The 15,774-nt window shown below is 36.9% G+C and overlaps 1 protein-coding gene across 4 annotated transcripts; it reads right to left on the bottom strand.

Annotated features, from left to right (window-relative positions):
- Nucleotides 1-2,602: 2,602 nt before the first annotated feature.
- On the bottom strand, nucleotides 2,603-14,756 carry mfsd8l1 (major facilitator superfamily domain containing 8-like 1). Of its 4 annotated transcripts, none has more exons than XM_004561981.5 (12): nucleotides 14,319-14,756; nucleotides 10,238-10,423; nucleotides 9,994-10,056; nucleotides 8,708-8,827; nucleotides 8,518-8,597; nucleotides 8,075-8,405; nucleotides 7,700-7,773; nucleotides 7,323-7,536; nucleotides 6,932-7,054; nucleotides 6,631-6,761; nucleotides 4,680-4,794; nucleotides 2,603-4,542 (listed from the first exon to the last, which is right to left on the bottom strand). In XM_004561981.5, exons 1-11 carry the CDS (start codon nucleotides 14,392-14,394, stop codon nucleotides 4,714-4,716), a joined length of 1,479 nt encoding a protein of 492 aa, XP_004562038.1. In that variant the 5' UTR covers nucleotides 14,395-14,756; the 3' UTR covers nucleotides 2,603-4,542; nucleotides 4,680-4,713. The 4 variants fall into 4 exon arrangements, with proteins under 4 accessions (XP_004562038.1, XP_004562039.1, XP_076730501.1 ...); XM_004561982.5 differs by having other exon boundaries at nucleotides 2,603-4,537; XM_076874386.1 differs by lacking the exon at nucleotides 2,603-4,542 and having other exon boundaries at nucleotides 4,570-4,794.
- Between the last annotated feature and the right edge of the window lie 1,018 nt (nucleotides 14,757-15,774).

The following is a 15,774-nucleotide window of genomic DNA, read 5'->3' as shown; positions in this document are numbered from 1 at the left end:
CCCATCCTTTTTACCCACAACTCGAGCCCTTTCAAGCCGCTCACTTTTTTCCACAAACTGTCTTGCGTTTGCAACATCGCACCTCTTCGGAAGGACACATGTATTATTAAAACGGGATTCAAGTGCTATCCCTGCAGGGACACTCAGAGACTTTCACAGGTTTCTGTCAGTGCCATCATTTTGATTTAACTGTGGCTCCAACTTATTTTTTTTCACAAACATTAGGAATCTGTGACACCAGTGCACAAAGTCAATATTTCATGCACTTGGCAACTCAAAGGCTAAGTTTAAGCTTTAAAGCACTTCTCTTCATTTATTACCCATGTCACCTCGCTTCATGAAAGTCTTAAAATCTCGTCGAAGGTATTATTCTTGAAAGTCGTGTAAAGTGCAAGTGAAACGACAAGAAAAAGAAGATGTGGCGGGAAAGTGGATGGTGATACGGCGGTAATGCTTTGTCCGCTCTCACACATGTAAAATATGTATGCCAGGGTCTCGCAAGGCCCCCAGAGTCACAGAGCATCATCCCTACACCATCTTCACTCAGTTTGTGGATGTCGATTAGTGATCAAGCCTGTGGAATTGTACTAAGAACAACAACAAAAAAGAACAACACAGACAAAGTCCTACCAAACTTTACATGCCCTCGTTGCCCCAGTCAAGAAAATACAGTTCACCAAAAGTTCATGTGTCCATTATCATCTGTGAATTTGGTTATATGTCTGCGACTGGTAGTGAAAGAGGAGGAGCGGGCAAGCCAAATTTACCCCGACAATTGTTGATACGACACACGACGTGCTCTACACTTCTGACCCTGATATGCAGGGTCGTTGCTCGGTCAGTGTGCCGCTGCAGGCTAACTGTGTTTGGGGATTGTGTGTGTGGTGAGTGGAGTTGGAAAAAAAAAAGGATAACCCTAAAATATCTCTGTTACTGGCGCTGTGTCGTAACATTTCCGAGCCAGCCCCGCCCAACATCAAAATGGGTTCAACTAGAGTTCACAACATATGGCCACACCTCCTCGCCATCGCGTCATCAACCTTCTGCTTGATGACGCGATGGCGAGGAGGTGTGGCCATATGTTGTGAACTCTAGTTGTCGTCATGAGCAAGGCCTCACCTACACGCTTGTTTCTTGGTTCTTCTTGTGCCAAGGTCACAGCAGCCCCCAGTGGGGTGACATTCGCGTCATATCAACAGTGTAAAATGTCCTGATTTAGAGCAAGTTTTGTCTTGAATGGACCAACAAAGAAGGCCTGCTATTAGTTTACAACAAAATGAATTTGTTTGCAGTAATTTTAAATAATTATTAAAAAGTAAATTAATAAATAAATACAAATATTTCATAAACTGCAAAATTCTACGGAAATATGAAGGCAACAAAAGAGTTGTGAAATATGTATTACAGTTTTCTCACTAAAACACACACACTCAAATTATAATACCAAAAATATGGACAGGAAGATGAATAATATCACCATTTTATTATCAGTTAATGTACATTTCTAAATATGTGCCTTCATTATAGGCACAGATTTAGGAATGACAAGGAAATAGGGTAAATGTCATATATATTTTACATTATTTTTTAAAACTGTTACAAAACTATATGAATAATTTTTTATTTAACATTTACAAATTAAATGTACTGGTAAAATAATTTTATAGTATATTAAATGCACAAGAAAATAAATGGTGTGAAGAAAGTAGAATCTTAATGTACTATTTATTTTGTATTACATGACCTTCTAATCTCATGTCTTTTAATTTATTTTTGTTTCATTACAACTTATTTTTGGCATATGTGTATTTAATATTAGTTTTGATTTGTATATGTTTTTGTCTTTGTAATGGTGTGCCTTCTTGACCAGGACAACTATAAAAAAAACATTTTAATTTCAAGGGTAAATAAATAAATAAAATTGATACAAATGTTTAAATTTAAAAAAAGATTAATTTCATATGAACCTCAAATATTTTTTTATTAGTAGACTTATTTGTTCTGAAACCTGACAAGCTGAAATAAAAATGCAGATAAAATTATATTTTACGCAGTATTATTTAATCAGAAAGTCAATTTATAAAGAAGTCAAACAAGTAATATTCAATAGGTTTTTTACAGAATAATGTAATTTTAACAACCTCACAGATTTTTTTTTTTTTTTTTTTTAAAACAGTGCTTCCAATTAGAAATCAACTCAAGCATTTTCCACTAAACCATTAATTTGAGATACCAACACTGTTGGCTTCATTGCCTCCAAATGATGATGATGATGTAACCTACTAAAATTCAGTGAAACTGTTTAATTAAAATATAGAGATTAAACTACAAGATACTATTTTTAAAAAAATCTTTCTTTGACTTTTAAACGATAGAAAACAAATGACCTTGACAAAATACTGTTATTGCAATTAATGTACATTTTAAATAATAGAAAACTAAATAAATATGTATATAAACATTATTTTCTTGTCATATATTATATTGCAAACATAAGTAATGTCTTATAAAACCAATTCTTTTGATCTACTCTCAAAATGACTGTGTGACTATACCCAAACTCATCACTTATTAGGAGAATTATAAACACAAGCTCACATAGTGAAGTTCATCTTTTTTATTTAAAGACAATGGTACAAATTAGGTCATGTACATTTTGCGAGGCAACAAAACAAAATAAATAAATAATGAAAAATAAATATGAAATAAAGAATACTCGGTTCATAACATCGCTTTGGTGAGTTTAGTGTAAAATGTGAAGAAATTATTACGAGACAAACAACATAAATGCTTGCAAAAAGTGTAGTGCCTGTTTTAGCACTGCCTTGTACCTAAAGCAACTCTAACAGTGCTGATGTTCATTAAAACACACACACACAAAAAAAAACCCAGCTTCTAACAGTGGACTCAACTCCTTGTGATCACATACCAGTCATGCAGCAATAAGAATGAAATATTTCAAAGACTAAGAGCGCCCACCAGTGTTGAAAATATATATGAAATCAGCATCATGATATTAGCAATGTGTACTTCGTAGTTCTTTCCAATGAAAAAAAGATTCTTTGTATTAGTTGTTGTAATTATTTCTGATTATTTAGTGTTTAATTATTGTCTCACTTACTGTGACATTTAAAAAAAAAACATATCGGCAATGTGTTTAAGCGCTTGTTAAATTAATAAATACAATATGAGAAGAATGTAAAACAGTGTCATCAAAAGCTGAATATTTCATTTGATCAACTGTAATTAAATTACTGTAAATTTAAAAAAAATAAAATAAAATAAAAATAAAGTTCTAAATCCTTCTGCTATTTCAGACAAAAGGGCCTGCCTTTAAAATCTCTGTACTGTACTGTTTTGGTATTAATAACATATTAATATTCTTTATCACAACAGAAGGTCAATAGGTCAAGGTATCATTATGTTTCAGTAGGAAACATTTAGACAGTGATATTTTTTCAGTTATAATTTTTTACAACAGATTTGAAATGAAATTGAAGCCTTTAAAGCTTTTATTTTTTTGAGTAATTACAGCGATTTTCATTTACAGTCCCCTGTCTTCAGAGGCACCACATAATTGTAAAAATTGTTGTAATCATAATTAAAATAAAAATCATCATTTTAGATTTTGGCCTTTCTATTCTTGAAGCCGATAAAGTCTACCCTTGTGAAGTCTTCCACTTACAGACTAGCCAGTCAATGACAGTGACACACGTGCGCTGATCTACCGCCAATGTCTTCTGTGGCTCACCAGTATCTTTATTTTCATATATCCATCATACTGTTGATTTCGCAAATCCTAATGTTGCTGTTATCTCTACAATAGAGTTGTTTTTGCAGCCTATCCAACATTTATCTCTGTTGATTCCAAGTTCACATGCATAGTTCAAAATCCAAATGCTGCATTTGAAATCAACTTAGGAGCTTTTAACTGTTTAACTGATGCAAAAAATAATGAAAGAATAGTTTACACCTGTCCATGAAAAAGGTCAATTGAGCAAATTACCTTTAGTCCCCCGGAAAAAACAAAAAAGGGGGCAAAAGCTTAAGAAGCTGTAATTCCTAAACCCTAAAAACACCCTCAAAAAAATTCAGGGAGTCAGCGAATTAATCCCACAATGGTCACAAAACTTTAAACACCTTGAATAATGCAAATCATGTCAGTGCTTAATATATATTCATATATGTCCTCTGATGCAAATGTAAAACATTTGGAATATTCATCAAATTAACAGTTAGCATGATGTGTGATCACAGCACAGGTAGGATCCAACATGTACCAACATCCTACCTGTGCTTCAGCACAGGTAGGATGTTGGTACAAACCTCTTTATCCAACTCTTGCATGAACAGCAGAACTCTGTATATTTCCATAGGAAATATAGTGAACTAAACAGCATCAGATCAGCCTCTGCACAGACAAATCCAACCCCTACAGAATGAGCTTTGTGCTTCTGGTGCGTGACACTACTCTAAATGATGGTCTGCAGAAAGTGAGACTGATGAGGGACAGAAAGTACAGATCGCGAAGCTCACACTGTTCTTAAAAAGAGAGAGAGACAGAAGAAGACAATATGTAAGACTTTTATTTACTTTCTAACATCTGATTACTATACTACCAAAGTGAATTGAAATTAATCGCATCAAGACATACATTATGGTTGTAAATAAAACTGTACCTCCTTCAACCACTTTTCCTCTAACAGCCACTTGCTAATTAAAGTTTTCCGAATTGTCCATTTGCTCCTGTGCAGCAGGTTCCACCAGTCGGCTGTATGAGTAGACCAGCATCATCTGCAATGGACAAAAAACGTTTGTTAAAGAAACGTTTATTCTCATGTTGAAGTGGAAGGTGACTGAGAGAAAGATTGTCTGTTAGTTGGTGTTGTGGCGTGGGTGTGGTCTCTGGCCGGGTGCAGAGGAGGGGTGACGCAGTGAGCTCCCGGGGCGGCGCAGGGGTGGGGTGAACAGGTGTGTTGGGATGTGAGTGTGATTATGTCTCTTTATATGTTGTCAGTGACAGGCAGAGGGGGAGTGTCTGTGTCCCAGTGAAAACAAAAACCACAGTGTAATCACATTCGAAAATAAAGTAGTGCTGTCATTACGTCCGTGTCCTGTCTATGCTTAACGGGTCCAACGCTACACGTGTCATTATCATTTAGCAGTTGCTAAGCTGAGTTCAATATTTAGTTCAATTCAATTTTTTTTATACAGCGCCAAATCACAACAGTCGCCTCAAGGCGCTTTACATTGTAAGTTAAAGACCCTACAATAATACATACAGAGAAAAACCCAACAATCATATGACCCCCTATGAGCAAGCACTTTGGCGTCAGTGGGAAGGAAAAACTCCCTTTTAACAGGAAGAAACCTCCAGCAGAACCAGGCTCAGGGAGGTGCTGAGACCGGTTGGGATAAGAGAAGGAAGACAGGATAGAAGACATGCTGTGGAGGAGAGCCAGAGATTAATCACAAGTATGATTTAATGCACAGAGGTTGATTAACACATAGTGAGTGAGAAAGGTGACAGAAGAAGAAATACTCAATGCATCATGGGAATCCCCCAGCAGCATATTGCAGCATAACTAAGGGAGGGTTCAGGGTCACCTGATCCAGCCCTAACTATATTCTTTATCAAAAAGGAAAGTTTGAAGCCTAATCTTAAAAGTAGAGATAGTGTCTGTGTCCTGAATTGGACACAGACACGTCTGGAGTTTTACAGACGTGATTTGAAGCGGGAATGTTTCATTCGGGTTCATTTGGTAGTATCTGTAAAAGTTTAAATATTTTTAAGAACTGAACATTTGATGCTGTGATAACTGAGAAACTACATCGGATGTGTCAGGGAGGTAGAGCTCCACGTTTTTTGTTGTTTTTTTTTTACAGAGAAAATAATGAAAGAAAGGTCTGTGAAGAACTGATGGAGTAAATTTGGTTGTTTTTGCCTTGTTTTGTCTTGTTTGCTTCTAAACATTTGGGTTTCATAACAAGTGAGCCTGTACTTCATTAAAAGGATATTGTTGTGCTTGCTTGTTAGCTAATCCAGTTGCTGCTGGCTAGACATGTCAACATGCATCTCCTTTTCTTAACATAAAACCTATTTTTAGGTTTTTATTTGTTCTAAACAGATACTCACTGATGAGAAACATCACTTTTTGACATAAAACAGAAATGCACATTTGCACACTTTGTGAGTCCCAATTTTAGAAACTGGTTTATTTTATACACATTAGTGCAAGAACAAAGGTTTGCGTAAAAAGGGAATGTGGTGATTAATCATTATGTTCTCAAGTAGGTAGCAATATTCATTCCTAACAAATGAAAAGTAGAGAGAAGTATTTAGGCAAAATAAAGCAATACAAAAGCACAAATGCGTATTATGTATTATTTTTATTTGTAATATTTTATGTAGGAAAAGAAGAGAAGTACATAACCTAAATCTACCCAAATGTACTATTTACACTGTATAAAGAAAATTTCAAAAGCAAAAATACTGCAAATGAGTTTTCATTTTATTTTTTCAGGTTATGCCCTCGATATAAATATGATTCCTCTCAGCCAACAAAGGTCCGTTTACACTTAACCTCTGACAGGATGCCTTATGGTTTTGTCATTGTAATTGTTGCTTACCGTTAGCAGGACCAGCAGTACAGTCATCATCCCCATCATGACATACATGTTCTCGGTAAGGCCTCCAGCCCATAGTGGGCCCAGAATGGTGGCTAGACCCCCCACTGAACGACGTATTCCCTGACTGAAACCTGTAAAATGCCCCACACAGCACAAAACACATCAAAGGGCTTACTTCTATGGTTATTATAAGGCCTTAAAATGTGCAGTCAGTTTCACTGATATACTAATTTTTTCCCTCGAAACGACCCCAGAACCCTGTCATGCCTTTGCTTGTCCAGTAGATGGTGCAGTTTCTCACCTTGTGTTTTCTCAGCTGTAATTTTGGAAAACAGAGAAACCTGCGCAACAGACACAAACGGCAAACCCAAAATCTGCAGAAATACCCCAATGATGAACTCTGTCAGCTGCCATGCAAAGCCACCTAGAGAAAACACAAAACGCCAAAGGAAGGAAAAAGGTGAATAATATATATGACACATTTCGAAGATGGATTTCAGGAAAGCTTTTTTAAGGATTAAATATTACATATGTGTAAAAAGAAAGCATTACTTTGACTGTGTCTCAGTGAGAGATCAAGGACCTAGTTCTATATGTGAAAATGCTCCGTCCAGATGAACAGCATTCATGAGAGTTAGATGCTAAAGCAAAAAAACAATCAAAAAAAATTATAATTTCAAGTTGAGTCTAACCTAGCGGCTTAGCCAAGAAGATGAGGCACCAGATACAGGAGATGTTGCACATGCACAGACCAATGGCGAGGATCACCCGTTCCGTCACATGGCGGCTCAGCCAGCGCACAAACAGGAAGCCGGCAATCACCACTACACCACCAAGAAAGTACATCACGCTGTTCTCCAGCTCCCCAAAGCTGAAATATTTCTGCGTCAGAGGGGTCACCATGGTCTGAGGACACAGCCCGTTAAATCCTTTAGTCTCATTATGTTTGTTGGCAAGATAAAACTTAGTTTGTATGCTCTCACAGGGTTTAAAATGATTTAAAAAAAAAATCAAGAAATGATATACTGAAAACAGATCATTTAATTTGTATGAGAGTTTCAATCTGCACCTCCAGGGCTGTCTGATTGAAAAAGGTGACAAACTGGGCAGCCAGCAGCACAATCACCTCTTCTCTCAGGAACTCTGATACAAAGAAACCGAAACATGTAGACAAAACATGAAAACACTGGAAAGAGACATTGGTCAACAGCAAAGTCAGAAAGAAAGGGGACAAAAATCTATTTCATAACCAGGAAGTTCAGAAACAACAACAACAAACAAACTGTGCTACTTCACTTGTAAGAGATATATTTTGCACATTCCAAGGCTCATAAAACTAAGACGCTTTGTAGCAAGAAGGCAATCCAATCTGTTTAAGAAGAGGATAGAAGAAGAGATGAACAAACAGGCAAGGCACCCAGCAATAATCATGTGAATCACTGACCTCGAGATATGCTGAAATTCTTAAAGACACCTGAAGACTCTGCTGGTGAAACAGGAGAATGAGGTGAAGGATTCGGATTCAGCGTAGTGTTCCTGGGTGGACTGGAAGCCACGACAGAGCCGTAGGACCCCATCAGCTCCTGAGACACTATTAGGGGCTTTCCCTCTTCATCGCTCTCTTCTACGTCTTCCACAAGGCTTTTCTCATTCTCTTCCTCTTGGTTCTTTCGCATCATACTATCCCTGGCTTTCCTTTTCTCAACGGGTGGTAGGTCCACAGTCAGGAAAACAACCACGAATTGAAGGAGAATCCACAGCAGACACATAAACAGCTGCAAGGGATGGATGAACAAGATCACTGCTCTCCACAGATGGCCGCAAAGAAATGCATAAAAAATGTAAAACACCTTATTATAATGCATACTGACATGTTATAAATCTTACCCCGGGTGCAGTGTATTTATTGATTACAAAAGGACCCAGGTGGAAATCACACAACCTCAGAAAGATGTTAAATGCTGGACCTGTGTTAAACAAAGGATACTACATGAACATTATCCACCTAAAACCATTAAGATTTATAATAACTAAACAATCTTTAATATTTGTCGCAAGAAAGCAAACAAGCACTGACCAATCACAAGTCCAGCCTGCCGACATGCCATGAAAGCAGCAAATACAGTGGCACGGTCCTCTGGGGCCGTGCTTCTGGTTAAGAAGCCAAAGATAGACGAGCTAACGCCTGCACCGATGCCTGGGAAACAAACAAACCAACTAAAAACATCAACTTTGGCTTCTCTTTTCCAGGTAAAACTGTTTTTTGTAAAGTGGGAAAAAAGATAAGATATCATGTTTCACTAACAGTCAAGTGACAGGAGTGATTTAGAAACAACAAAGAAAAACACGTGTTTTTTATTTAAGATGGCATTCAGTTATCCTAAATGGTCACAGATGGCATATTGTGTTAACAGTTGCAAGTTTTAAATGTTAAAAGCATAATTAATTGGGAAAAAAATGTTTTGTCTTTTTCACTTCTGTTGGGACAGGTGAAATGTATTTGGCTTATTGAGTAATCAGAACTTTGGGTGTTTCAGCCTCAAACTGGCCAAGAAAATTTTTTTTGAAGGCTTTGAGGAACTGCAAGAAATGAAGATAAAACAGCAAAAAACGATAAACCAGACAACAAGTTTCTACTCTGACAAACAGACACCTTACACGTCTTCATCTTATCTTAACAGCTCTATTAAGTGACTCCCACGAATGTCTTGGTGATGTTAAGTGAGGGATTTGTATGGGATAAAGGAATGCTATCACTTTTTGCAGTACAAGCCGTGCCATTGAATGTTCATTTATTGGAGCCACATGGAGCCAATTTCCTCCAACAATGGAACAATGACCCAAAACACAGCTCCAAATAAGAACTGTGAACATGAACTATTTAGACAAGAAGGAAACAGTTGGCATTCTTGAAATTTCTCCAGATTACTCCAACAAAGTGACAGCAGTTATGCAACTATTATGTCCAACCTCGACAAAGTCTTAACAATGTCTCATATCCAGTTCATAACACACTCAGTTGCTGCAAACTCAGCAGTATATTTCACCAAACATACCTTAAGACTCAATTTAAAGTAGCTTGTAAACCGATCGCAGGTTGAACTTTGAAACACTATTAGTGACCTACAAGTTAAGGATTTATGAGTGTCAATGGAAACTATCACAAAGGCAGGGACTATATTTTGCAGTAAATAATGTATCCCAGTATTTTCTAATCACTGAAGTACTTTCAGTCTGAAACTTTTATAATCAAGTTTTTTAAACTGTTCTAAACTAACATGCTTTTCAGTATGACTAACATATTTGTAGTCATTAAATCCACAAAATGATTCTCAGTTCTACGTTTACTTATTATAGACTCACCTGCTACCAGTCTGCTTGACAGCAGAAGCCACTTTGAGTATCCCATCAAGTACATAAAATTACCTGTAAAAAAAGATAAAAAGTAAATATGGAATCGACTTAAACAATTGTCATAAGATTTGAATAAAAAAAAAATGTTTGGTTTCTTGTACAAAAGAAGTACCCAGTATAACTGGGGTTCAAACGTGAATCCTATTTGAAGGATTGCTGAGTGTTAGAAAATATGCAAGACCTGTGGACTCACCAACTATCTCAAAGATGTTGGCAAACAATATGATCTTCTTTGTTGATCGGGTTCTGTCAGACCAGTGGCCAAACAGTGGTCCAGACAGTAGGCCACTCAGACTGAATGCTGACAGGACCAATCCCAGAAAGTAAGGTGCTGCATCCAGAGTCTGCAAGAAACGCCATATTGTGGGCAAAATTACAGCTGTGGATAGAGAAGAGAGTTTGTTTTTTATTTTACTATTAAGAAATCATACATATTCGATTCATCACAGTCTGAAAACTAAAAGACAAAAGATGGATACAGCACGCTGTTATTGCTTACAGCTTTATTTATCACACAGGCAAAGGATAATGCTGACCAAATGTAATCCAAAATTCAATTACTGGGTCAGATGGCACACAATAAAGCACGCTCTCTGAGAATTCCAGAGAAAATTACTACTCAAATTTTTGTCGTTCAGGGATATGGCCCTGACAGACAACTGTGTGTGGAAGTGACAAAACTAAAAGCTCCAAAACTGAATGTTTCTTTTTCATAAACTTTAGGAATTTATCATTTATTTGTATATTTATATATTGCTCATTAGGAAAGAGCAAAACCTCTGTATCTGTAGATAATTCAATAATCTCTCTTTTTCATTGACCTTGTCTATAAACAGCCTCTATAGAGCACCACAGTGGAGTCAAATAAACAAGATTTGATTGAAGTACAGACTTAATTTAGTTCAAGGTATTAAAAAAAACCCACTGAATTAACTTTTTAACAATTACAGCCAATTTATGTACCTAATGTACCATTTTTAGATGCAAAAAGGTAAATAGAAACTGATTGACTGATAAGCAGTTTCACGGCCAGGTGAGGCCTGTACCCTCGTTACATCAGGACAAACTAAGCTGATAAAATAAAAATCTGGTTCATTCTTTAAAAGAATGAATGAATTGATTAGCTCAAAAAACACCAAAAAGGCCTGAAAGACCACAGAAGGGGAGGTAGGTCGGTGTTTGTTAAAGTCTACAATCAAGAGACACTTTCTGATTGTTAATACAAATACAAATGTACAACAAACCAGTGGTTATGTTCAAAAACAAGAAGGTCAGATTAGACTTTACCAGAAAACATTTAAAGGGGCCTACACATTTCTGAAAAAAATGTCTTCTAACTTGTAATAGAATCATGGGAAGAAAAAAGATGAAGGAGAGAAAGAGCTCAAGGTCCAAAGCATATGACATTATCTGTAAATCATGGTGGAGGCAATATTATAGCATGTGGAACTAGGTCAGTCGTGCTTACTGATGATGTGACTGCTGATAGAAGTAGCAGTAGCACATTCAGCAAAATGTCGCAAAACTGATTGGACAGCGGCTGACAGTGCAAATGGATAGTGAAACAAAGCATACTGCAATACCAAACCAAGAGCTTCTGAAGGGAAAGAAATGCCATATTCCTCAGTGGCCAAGTCAGTCATCTGATCTCACCCCAACGGAGCATGGTTGTACAAAACTGGAGGTAGAAAGATCCACAACAAGGCCTGTCAGAGCATCTTGAGGAAGGAAACACAGCGTTTTGTGATGTGTATGGTTTCTACACTCCAGGAAGCATTTTCATTCAAATATATGTATGATTACGTGATGTTAAAAATAATGTTTCTCTTCTCAATTAATCATTAGCCTTTGAAAACAGATGACTAAACATGGCTGTAATTCTTAAAAGGTTAATGAATTATTTTGGTAAAACCCTTGAATTAAAGTATGCACTTCAGTCACATCATGAATGTTTGATTTAAAATCCACTACAGTGGAGCAGAGACCAAAAACGTATTGACCTAATTGTGTAAAGCGATTTGCTTGATGCACAATGCTTTATAGCTGATACCTGGTTGGCTGGTCGGTTTTCCAGGCTCTTCACAACTACTCATCCGGTTAGTTAGCGGCATTCTTTGCTCACATTGGTGTAGTTGCTTTAATTATTTGTCCCAAATTTGAGAATTATTTACTCTACATGGCAGTTATTTCACATCAGCTATGTGTTAATTCACCCTTTTTGCAAGAGTTTAGTTAAGTTCATTGACTTTGATTTGTGGTTGCCACATTGCTCCTAACCTGTTCTTATGTATACACGTCTTAAAGGCGGACATTTTTAAACACATTTGGATTATGCAATGGTTTCACAAGGCACACCTGCATTCATGTCTGTTGTCAGTTGTTCTTTTGACTGTATTTTTAAAGTGACTGTTACCGAGTTGTGATAATGGCTTAAGCAATGTTTGCATAAAGACAGTGATGTCCAACCAGTTAAATTCAGTTTGATTTTTCTTTATATAGCACGAAATTTAAAAAACAAAACAGTCAACTCAATACACTTTATATTGCAGTAATAATACATAATGGAAAACCCTTAAAATCAGGTGACCCTGTATGAGCAAGCATAAAAACTTCCTTTTAACAAGAAGATTTCTCCAGAAGCATCAGCCTTAGGGAGGGGTGGCAAGGTGCCGAGACCAGTTGGGGGTGAGGGGAAGAAGACGTGCAGTTGAATATACAGTGTCAAACTGTAGTGTAGATGACCCTATTTTACATTACTCACTCTTAAATAAACACAGGTGGGTTGTACTGGAAATCTGCACTCTTAGATCTAAAACATTAATTCAACTACAAGTAAAACCACTCATGTTAAAAGATGAACCAACTGTGTTTTAAGTACTGTTCAGTTTCCTGTGATCAAGCAAACCTAGCTAGTGTTTCCCTTGAAAATTTGAAGTCCAAGTGTAAAATAACTGCTTAAGATTTTAGGTTAACTTAACCTTGTAACTCTTTGGGAGTTGCCCAATATTGTTACAAAGTAAAACAAAAATCTTTTCTACCTGAGATTTTCCTTTAATCACTAATTTCCTTGTTTGTTTTCACTGTCACGTGGGGTGCTATCAAGCGCTCCAATCATGCTGGACTGAGTCACTTATATACATTTGGGTCACAGGTCCTCCCACGCTTAGCCTGGTTGTACTCAATGGTTCTGTGCTATGGTCTTATCAGGTGAAACACAGTTATTATTTCCACAGGAACAGTTTTCTTACACATTTTGCTAAGTCCTGTGCTTTGTTGGAGATTGTTCAAGTAGTTCAATTTTTAGGAACTAACTCATCAATGGAGGCTGACACACGTTGATCTTACTCACAGATCAGCCTGGGGTTCTCTCATTACTGCGCACACAAGGGAACATAAATGTACGGTGATGCAATGATATCGCAATATTTTTACACCACATAAAGATTTACACTGGTATTATCGCCTTACCTTTGAGTTTGCCCAATTCTACCTCAATCTTGCATCTGTGGATGCTGAATTTCCTATTTTCTGATTTACACTCGTCACCAGCAAATAGTGAAAACAATTTGCTGTTACAGAATCATAAAATTGAAACAAACCTTAAATTTGTACTTAATTTCACTTCATTTAAAGCTCACAATTGTATTGATTGAAGCCTGGATTTATAATCTATTCTTTTACAGTTTTCTGTGTGTGTCTTTATAACCGGTTAAGCTTATGGTACTTATAATGCAGTGTGTAACACAGAACAGATTTTTTTGTTTGTTAAATGCCAATGCGGTAAATAAACACAATGTAACATATTATTATTATTATCATCATCTCCACCTCTTATAATAATTAGATTTTTATATATTCTATGCAATACATATACATCTTATATATTGGGATACTTATAAACATTTATGTTATCACAAATGCGCTTTAAATGCACTGTAGAGATGACCTTCATTGAAAATGATTATGTGAAATGAATTATTTCCGATGTTTTTTCTTTTTAATGTTTATTATATTTGCATATTGTTAAATAGACTATAGTAAACATGATATGAAGGGGATATGGATATATATAAAATAAAGAAATGACCTATTTTTAAAAATCTTTTTTACTCTTTATACTCATGCGTCATTGCACCGGTGTTGTGCCACAGCGTTATAATTAAAACAGTCCATTTTGTCCACTTAAAATATCTTTATAGAACAGTTTTGTTGTACTTGTTACAATTTCTTTGTCATTGTCATCTACCCATGTTTACCCCAATAACAAGTCTTACCATATTCCACCCCGCTGAGAAGAAAAATAAGTCCAATGGTGATATATGTCAGCTTCTTTTCCCGTCTGCTATCCATTACGCCTCACTGCTGAATTCTTCTCTCTGTAAGACTTTAAACATACATGTCCCTTTTCGTCTCCCTACCAAACACAGCCGACATAATCCCGAGTGCAGTGCTTCCAATTACAGAGAACAGCTGCAGAATGCTTCAAGAGCACACTGTTCCCACTACCTGAACAGCGTTTGCAAGGCTAATATCACTTATCACTACGCGTTATCTCATATCGTATGGAAAACTCGTGTTTTCGTCGTGAAAACACGAGTCCAGTCCATGCATATATAAAATGTCTGTAATTAAACCAGCCGGGTAAATGCTCCGCAATGATTGATGCTAGCCGTAGCTTACTAAACACTCGCCCTCAAACTGCCAAAAGCGAGGCAGAGGGGAAACAACCAATCACAGCAGCGCGCAGTTTAAAGCCATCCTACACAACTTCCGGTTGCCCGCACATTGACAGTCGCAACCGCTGAAACTTCAACTGCTTTCATAGATTGAATAATATACGCACACATTGGAGTATAAGGGTTTTTTTTCTTCTTCTTTCTGTTGCAAGACCATTTAACAAGATACACGATGGTAGTGCTGTGCGATACTGCAAATTTTGGTATCGATTTGATACAAAGAACTGCACTTCTTGTTTATACGTGCTTTATTAGACAAGCGTCACTATTGCAAAAAAATAAAACCTTTTGAACCCCTTGGACTGAATCTGGATATTCGCTAATGAGTGTGGATTCAATCATGCTGATTAATGCAGTTTAGGAGTAGGAGAGAGCATAGGCAGGGTGAAGTGGGTGGAGATGAGTGTCAGGGGTGATTTGTGACAGGAGGTTAGCAGCAAGGGTGAAAAAGAAGGTTTATAAGACGAGAGTGAGACCTGCTATGATGTATAATTTGGACAGTAAGACTAAACTAAAAACCCTAAACCTGGAGCTGGAAATGCTAAAATTTTCATAGAAAGTGGACAAGCTAGAAAATGAGTGTATCAGAGGGAGAGCTCACGTCAAGTGTTTTGGAGATAAAGTTGGAGAGACAAGGGATGATGATGAGGAATAGTGGATTTGTTGGACAAAGGATGTTGAAAATGGAGATACCAAGCAGGAGGAAAAGCGGAAGACCTCAGAGAAGTTACATCGTTCCTTTATTGCATCACTAAACTCTAGTCTGAGTCAGACAAAAATGTTCCCCATCTTGTGACTTCCATTAGAAGAAAAACCCGCTTTCCATACAAAAAGCTGCCTGTGTACACTTGATTAAATTTTCTGTCTCTCGTGTGTTCACATTTTAGTTTGTTGGCATGTAGAACATTTCCCATCACACTGTGAAGTCCCACACATGAGGTAGGATTACCTCATGTTTGTTGCTAAATCTTCCTTTTAGGGAGAGATTTAATCT

This window comes from Maylandia zebra, linkage group LG15 (assembly GCF_041146795.1).
Source record: "Maylandia zebra isolate NMK-2024a linkage group LG15, Mzebra_GT3a, whole genome shotgun sequence".
In the NCBI taxonomy this organism is placed as follows: Eukaryota; Metazoa; Chordata; class Actinopteri; order Cichliformes; family Cichlidae; genus Maylandia; species Maylandia zebra.
Note: the sequence above shows the minus strand (reverse complement) of the source record. Positions and strands in the feature narration are given on the sequence as shown.

Bases quoted from the DNA above. Each gene is read 5' to 3' on its own strand.
- mfsd8l1 (XM_004561981.5), bottom strand. From the start codon at position 14,394: ATGGATAGCAGACGGGAAAAGAAGCTGACATATATCACCATTGGACTT. The intron at 8,406-8,517 runs GTAAGATTTATA...CATCCCTTGCAG, and splicing joins ATAAATACACTGCACCCGGG to CTGTTTATGTGTCTGCTGTG. The intron at 4,795-6,630 runs GTAAGCAACAAT...TGTCCATTGCAG, and splicing joins TACTGCTGGTCCTGCTAACG to ATGATGCTGGTCTACTCATA.